The sequence below is a fragment of the Poromitra crassiceps genome (genome assembly GCF_964638095.1).
Source record: "Poromitra crassiceps genome assembly, chromosome: 25".
Classification (NCBI taxonomy): domain Eukaryota; kingdom Metazoa; phylum Chordata; class Actinopteri; order Beryciformes; family Melamphaidae; genus Poromitra; species Poromitra crassiceps.
The window spans coordinates 8771130-8778629 of record NC_139649.1 but is presented as its reverse complement, the minus strand read 5'-3'; the positions used below and the strand labels follow the sequence as shown (position 1 = coordinate 8778629).

The 7500-nt window shown below is 44.5% G+C and overlaps 1 protein-coding gene across 1 annotated transcript in view; it reads left to right on the top strand.

The window, feature by feature from the left end:
* Positions 1-5166, top strand: part of LOC310798591 (retinol dehydrogenase 12) — a 15140-nt gene extending 9974 nt beyond the window's left edge. Inside the window, exon 6 of the mRNA XM_083661131.1 lies at positions 4101-5166. Within this exon, the coding sequence (XP_083517257.1) occupies positions 4101-4280 (180 nt within the window). The 3' untranslated portion in view covers positions 4281-5166. The remainder of the gene's footprint in view (positions 1-4100) is intronic.
* The last annotated feature ends 2334 nt before the right edge of the window (positions 5167-7500 follow it).

Genomic DNA, 7500 nt, shown 5'->3' with positions numbered 1-7500 from the left:
CCTCCCCCTCTGCTCTCCTCTCCCCCCCCCTCTTCTCTCCCCTCCTCTCCTCTCCCCCTCTCCTCCCCTCCCATCCTCCCCCTCTCCCCTCCCCCTCTCCTCTCCTCTCCCCCTCTGCTCTCCTCCCCTCTCCCCCTCTCCCCTCCTCTTCTCTCCCCCTCTCCTCTGGTTCCCCCCACCCACCCCGGTCAGCGGTCGCCTTTTATACACAGTCCCAAACAGCGCAGGACAACGCGATTGGCTGGCTCAGATTTGAACAGATTTGAGCCAGCCAATCACAGTTATCCTGTGATGACGTAATGTCCTGTGCCCCATGACCGGATGGACCATATATGGACTTCCTCCCCCCGACTTCCTCGTGCTATCATAGCTGCTGACTGTTACTGCACTATCCGTCAGATCCCTTTGCAATACCAACCCTGTGCAATCCATAAAGGTACATGGACGTTACTCTGCAGAAACTACAGTAACAAAATCACGAATTGCTCTGTTTTTGGAGCTCTGCATGTCTGTGTTTGTCCAGTTAACGTTCGCTAACGGCTAACATTCGCTAGTTAGCCAACCAACCAGCAGCTAACATTAGCTAGCTAGCTAGCTTACCGGAAGCGATATTTTTTTCGGATGATGGCGAAGGCATAACCCACCCCTGGCCCTCTCTGCCTCTGATTAGTGGCAGCGTTATAAACCATAGATATGACTATATTAAAAACATAAACACACTGGCGTCTTTCATGCCGGCTAGCAAGCGTAACTGCTGTATGTCTGTCTGACCTTACCCCGCTAGCCGGGCGCTTCTCGCTCATACTGAGCACATTAGCGCCCGGCGAACGTCACGCATTTCCCATTTTACACTGTGCCATTTTCACGTCTAGGTCTAAAAGCCGGCTCCTACCTGAGTCTTCACGTAAAATGAAGACGCTATCCAATGCAAAACATCCTCTTCTTTTAATGACACCTAGTTGTTGCATAAAATCCACTTTTCTGTCTTTCAAAAACCGAAAAGCATTTATCTGGAGCACCTCAAGCAACCCGGAAGTCGTTGTTCTGGGTTGCTTCAGATCAGAGAAGAAGCGGTGCTCCAGATAAATGCTTTTCGGTTTTTGACAGAAACGTGGATTTTATGCAACAATTTGGATGCAACAACTAGGTGTCATTAGAGGCAGAGAGGGGCGCGTTATGCCTTCGCATAGCCTTCGCCATCATCCGGAAAAAAAAAATCGCCTCCGGGACAACAACGCTTCCTACCCAGCGTGTGCACGTCTTTCCGACAGGGGTGGTTGTTATGGCAACTATCAACAACAACAACAACAACAACTACTACTACTAACTACTACAAGACATAAAGACCGAAATAGGCTACCTTGTTAATGTGTCTGTCGGAGACACGGCCTAACGTTAACATTTAATATGAGTCGAATATCAGCCTGCACTCAGCTATGTATACAGGAAGTAAACCGGATATTCAGGACAGGTGGGTTGTGACGGTTGTTATTGTTGTCAAGTTAAAACTGTTTATAGGCAGAATTTGTTCACACATGTAGCAAGAGTGTGGTGCCTTTCAGTGGCATGCCACAGTGTCAAGAGACATCTGTGATTTTGAGTTCCAGTCCCTTTCACACAGTAGGCTACACATCTCAAATCCTACCTGCTTCTCTTTATATAGGCTACATCTCCTCCTTTATGAGTGGTATAGATTTAATCAGGGACATGAATAAGGGATAATGGCTTTTACCTGCATCCATCTCAATAGATTAATTCATTAACAAGAGTCAACAGGAGGGTGAATCAAATTCTGTAAAGCTGACTGAAGCATGTCTGCCGTCATCCTCCATCTGACTGCCTCACTGATTATGTGTCTTAAAGTATTGAAAACAGCAAACAATAAATTGTGCCCAGTTCTGCCCTGATGGCATGTCAGAGGAGCCTCTGTTGGTATCTATATTTACAGTCTATGGTTGGTATGCAGAGTATGTCTGCAACAAGATGTTATTATGGTGTTATGGCAGGGATGTGGGCAGCAATGTGTCGTGCCATGGAGTCACTCCAACACTGTCGTTCCAACACTGCAGCAGATGATTGGTTGACGATGACTCCTCCTCCTCTCCGGTAATCACTCATCGTTGACGAGTGATTACCAGAGAGGAGGAACTAATCGTGAAAACCTGCCTCGACTACTGTACATCTACAGCCAAATTTCTGCAGCTACCAACACAAAGGCACATCTAACTTGGCATCTTGAGAGCTATGCAGGGAGGCTCCTGTCTGGGTTGTCCCATCAGGGAAGTCCCCTGCTTGACAGCAATGTTTCACAATCCAGTAAGTCAGTCATAACACCTTGATAACATCTGGATCTGCATACCTCTCTAACCTGCCATCTATAGCAGAAGGTGGGCAGGTCACTAAGAAAAGTTCAAGTTCAAGTTCAAGTTCAAGTTTATTAGTGTCCCAAAGGGCAAATTGGGTTGCAGCAGATAGGCATACAAATAACAACACAGACAAGAACAACACAAGTGGCATGTTAACAAGTTACATGCATGTAGTTAAGAATAAATAAAAATCCAAGTAAAACATCAAGGACCTTGATTGTGACACCCAATGACCGATAATGTGCAAGGTAGCATTAAAGTGCACAGCGATCAATAAAGTGCAGACACGCAGCGACCGGTAAATGAGGTAGCAAAAAGTAAAGTGCACAAATGGCCAGTAAAGTGCACAAAGTAATGGAAAGATAAATCAGTAATAAAAAACAATAAAAACAATAAAACAATAAAAACATAATAAAACACTAAAACATCTTTACCTTCCCTCAGCAGCGTTCAATGCTCGAATAGAGACAGGGACGAAAGAAAACTTGTGCCTATTTTTTGTGGCCCGTGGGGCACACAGTCGACGGCCAGAAGGAAGGAGCCTGTACTCCGAGCTTAGAGGGTGGGCTGCATCTGAACGGATGGACAAAGCCTTCTTAAGTACTTGTCTATTAAAGACATGGTCGAGGCTGTCCAGATGGATGCCGGCTACTTTAGAGGCCACCTTCACGATTTTGCTGAGGGAATTCTTATCCTTGATGCACAGGTTACCATACCAACAGGCAATGGAGAAGGAAATGACTGACTCGATGTAGGCACTATAAAACAGTTTCATCAGAGTCTTGTCGATTTGGAACTTTGCAAGTTTCCTCAGGCAGTGTAGACGTTGCTGACCTTTTTTACACAACATGTCAGAGTTAAGGTCGAATTTCAGCTTGTCATCAATTATCGTGCCGAGGTATTTATAACTGGTGACAAGATCCACATTCTGACCATTAAAAACACTGTTCTGAGGTGTAGGAGGAGAACGTCTATAATCAATGCAGATTTCTTTTGTTTTCGAGACATTGATCTGCAGAAAGGCATCATTACACCAGGAGAAAAGAGCTGGCAAGTAATAATCAAGAATAATCAAAGCTCAATAATAAAGAAGCTCTACCATGACAAGGAAGTATTAGACATCTTGTGATGGGTGATGCCTAATGGGCAGGTGCTTGAGCACCTCCTGGGGTCTATCTGTGCACGTGCCTGGGGTTGTTGTCTGTTCTTCTGTGTGTAGTTGTGTGTGAGTGGCCTTATTGTTAACATTAGCCTTGCTGGTGTGTATGCAAATCTGTATAAAAAAATGGGGGGGGGGGGGGGGGGGGGGATTTCTGCCTTTATTTAGATAGGGCAGTAGGCAGACAGGAAAGGTGGGGAGAGAGAGGAGATGACATGTGGCAAAGGACCTCAGGTCTGATTCGAACCCGCGCCGGCCGCCACGAAGGGGCCACCAGGACGCACACAAATCTGTATAACTTAGTTGATTGCCTTGGCTTGCATCCATGAAAACGTGTAGCTATATATTGCGTCTGACTTCAGCATAACACTGGACCACTATAGAGGGGACCCCCCGTTTGCCACCGGGTATTTTGCACACACTGTCTGGGACCAATCGTTACAACCAGTTGTTGAGGGATTCAGTCTGGGGGTTTGATTTGGACCGTGTGGAGATATGAGTGTTCCTTTCTTTGCCTGTACTCTCAACTCACCTCTCCTCTCTTCTCCTCTCCATCGTCCTTGTCTCCCCGTCAGTCGGCAGAGGAGGGGGCGGTGAGCACCATCTACTGCGCGGTAGCCGAGGAAACCGAGGGGATCACCGGGAAGTATTTCGACAGCGACTGCTCCCTGGCTCTCCCCGCCCCTCTAGCCCGAGACACTGCCCTCGCCGCCAAGGACTTTGAGATGTGCGAGAGGCTGACATCAAAGCTCTGAAGCGATTATCTGGCAGGACGAGGGAGGGGCGCGATAACAGGATCGCGGTCAAATTCCATGCTCCTATGGTAAAAACACAAGTGTTGAGTGCCATGCATGCAGAAAGTTGTATTGTAGCACAAATTAAGATTTGGTAGCCAGTAAATTCGGTAATGTGATGGACCTGAAATGGAATGTTTTTATGAAGGAAATAATGATAAGATATGACAAATGAAATATGTATTTTGAAGTTTAACCACCGGAGACATGCACTATTGACCTTTTTTCACAGCAGCCATTTTGTGTCTAAAAGGCAGGGAGTAACACAGTTGCAAGCAAAACATTCACGAGGGTTTCCAACTTCCAATCCATTTAGGTGTTGCAGTGCCGCCGGGGCCCTCGTTAATGTTTTGGTTGCTCCTGTGTTATTTCCTGCTTTTGAGACACAAAATGGCTGCCGTGAAAAATCGGCGAATCGGTCTGGTTGCCTTTTGCTTTCATGTATTCATGGACGTTCAGTAGCCTATGTAATAATACTACATTTGAAGTGTTTCGTTCAAAAACCCTAGATATCCATTTGATATGTTGATATGATATGAAATGTTACCTGGTGATCATTGCTCACTCTTTCAAACTGACTGATGACTATTCCAATGATGCTACTTTGTGCCAGATATGACTAATAACTTAAGTAATAGCCTACTGAAAAGTGAGTTTTACCAGCAATCATTTTGTCAGAGTTGGTGCCACATTCTGGAAATGATGGCTAGTATTACACAGAATAGGATGTCACTATCCATTGTGCCATAATCCAAGGGGATCCTTCATAGATGCCCAATGGGCCCTTTTCACGGGGGCCATTTTGTGTCAAAAAGGCAGGGTAAACACAGGTGCAAGCACAACACTAATGAGGGTTTCCACATTCCAATCATGGAAGTTTGAAACCCTCATTAGTGTTTTGCTTGCACCTGTGTTTACCCTGCCTTTTCGACACAAAATGGCCCCCGTGAGAAGGGTCTATTCAGAGTTTACAGAATGATACGGTACTTCTACTACGTAGAAAACATGAGGCTATACTGTCAGCACCATGACAGGCAGCAGCATTCACCAGCTATGTACTTTCAAGATGAGTGTGTGTAGTAGGCAAGTCATTGGGTTTATGAAGTGGGCAGATTCTTTCACCGATGTTTCATTGATTTAGCGTCTCTCCCCTCTATCTCAGTACTTAACTCTTTTTCACTGTCTTGTTTTTATAACAGAAATGTTTTTCTCTCTACATAAATATTTTTTTCTATCGTTGTTTTTTTTACGTTCTACGTTTTCCCTTATAATATTTCCCTTAATATTTACTCTTCGTCCTAATATTTTACATTCTAAACCTATTCTGAGACATATGTCTCTCTTTCGATCTCCTCTTTATAGGTCTCTAGTCGGGGCCTGGGGATGTCCAACCCCCCCTCCCTCCCCACACACACACACACACACACACACACACACACACACACGCACACGCACACGCACACACACACACAATAGTGGTTGTTCTGATCAGTTAACAGTGGGCCTAGTTGCTATGTCTTTCCTATTTGCTATGTCGTACCTATTTGGCTATTTTGTGTGCTGGCAGGACCCTAGTTTAGGCTGCACTTCCCCTTTTTGGTCTCTGCATGAGATTTTCTTCAATATGTTATATGTTCCACTCTATTTTCAGATGTGGGTCTTTGAAAATATGTCTTGTATATTGGCATTTCCTGACAGTTTCTGGTCTTAATTTGGTTGTTTTTTGATGTACTCAGTCTGCGCTCAGTCGTTGATGAAACATGCTGTTTTGATGTATGCTTGTAATTTGTTGCTCAAACTGCATGTGGTTCAGCGTGTTTGCTCCTTCCATAGCAGCGTTCAGTCTTGATTGAGGACACGCCCACCTCTGATGGGGCACACCTGTGCCCTATTCCCTAACCCAGTGTTTCTCAACTGGTGGGCCGGGGCCCAAAATTGGGTCGCAGGTCCGTTTTGAGTGGGTCGCGGATGTGTGAGGAGGATGCTGGCCATTTTTAAATCCAGAGTGAAGATACTGGTACCATATGAAGACCTAAGGCATTGGGTTGCGACTTGATGACTAAGGAAAAAAGTGGGTCGTCAGGCTAGACCAGTTGAGAACCACTGCCCTAACCCATATGTTGCACACTGAGCAGGTTTGCTCCTTGATCACTTGAAGAAGACTTCTGTCAAAACGGTATTTTATCATTAAAAGAAGATATTTTTGTGTGCTACTTTTTTCACATTCATTGAATTCTCCCCACACTACCATCAATATACCTCTATTCAGTCACACTCTACATCTGGCACACTACCAAGTCACACACTATAACAGTTTCAATCCCAGCGGAGAGCAGATATTCGGCCGCAGACTGCATGTGAACCACATGAACATTATATCTGTTTCTTCCTACTTTAGAAGAAATTATTAATTTCAAAAAAGTCATGTGACTTCAGATTAGAGGTCAGTGAGTGACTAAGATGTGGGACGAGGGTGTGGTGAGAGACTGTTTCCTAATAATGGTTTTCAACATGTCTTTGTCCTCTTGTTTGTGTGTGTGTGTGTGTGTACACTAGCGGTTCTATGTTGATAATAACCATTTAAGTGTGTTTTCTATCTTTGTCGTTTATTGTATATTTGCTTTTAATAGTCATTTTACAAACACCCATGTAGGGAGAAACATCGCAAATTAGCTTAGGCTATAAATGTTATAATATATGACATCAGATCGTTTCTTGTTTAAATGTTCTATGTATATATATATACAGTACAGTATGTTTACTCAAATAAACATTGAATGAACGTGGGATCCGAGGACCACCAGTCTTTGAGGCGGGGCTCCAGAGGGTCTCCAGCAAACGGATGAATTGTTCAACTTTACACCATTATTTAATTTATAAGAACACAATTAGAGAGAAGGTAGAAGAAGGACTGTTATCTCTCCACCTGTAACACAGATAGTCGTGGGATTCTGAGCTCAATTGTATCTAACAATATTGGTTCATCTTTGGGTCTGAGAGACAAAAGCTCAGTAAATGGGGGTCTGTGGTGGTCCCTAATGTGTTGACTAAATAAAGGAGCCCTTCATTATGAAAGAGGTTAAGAATCACTGTGCGATGCTGCCACCCTGTGGCCAGGGTGAGCGCGGGGCTCCAAACAGAAACTCAGCTGAGTGACACAATCACTTCCCTTTATTGATTG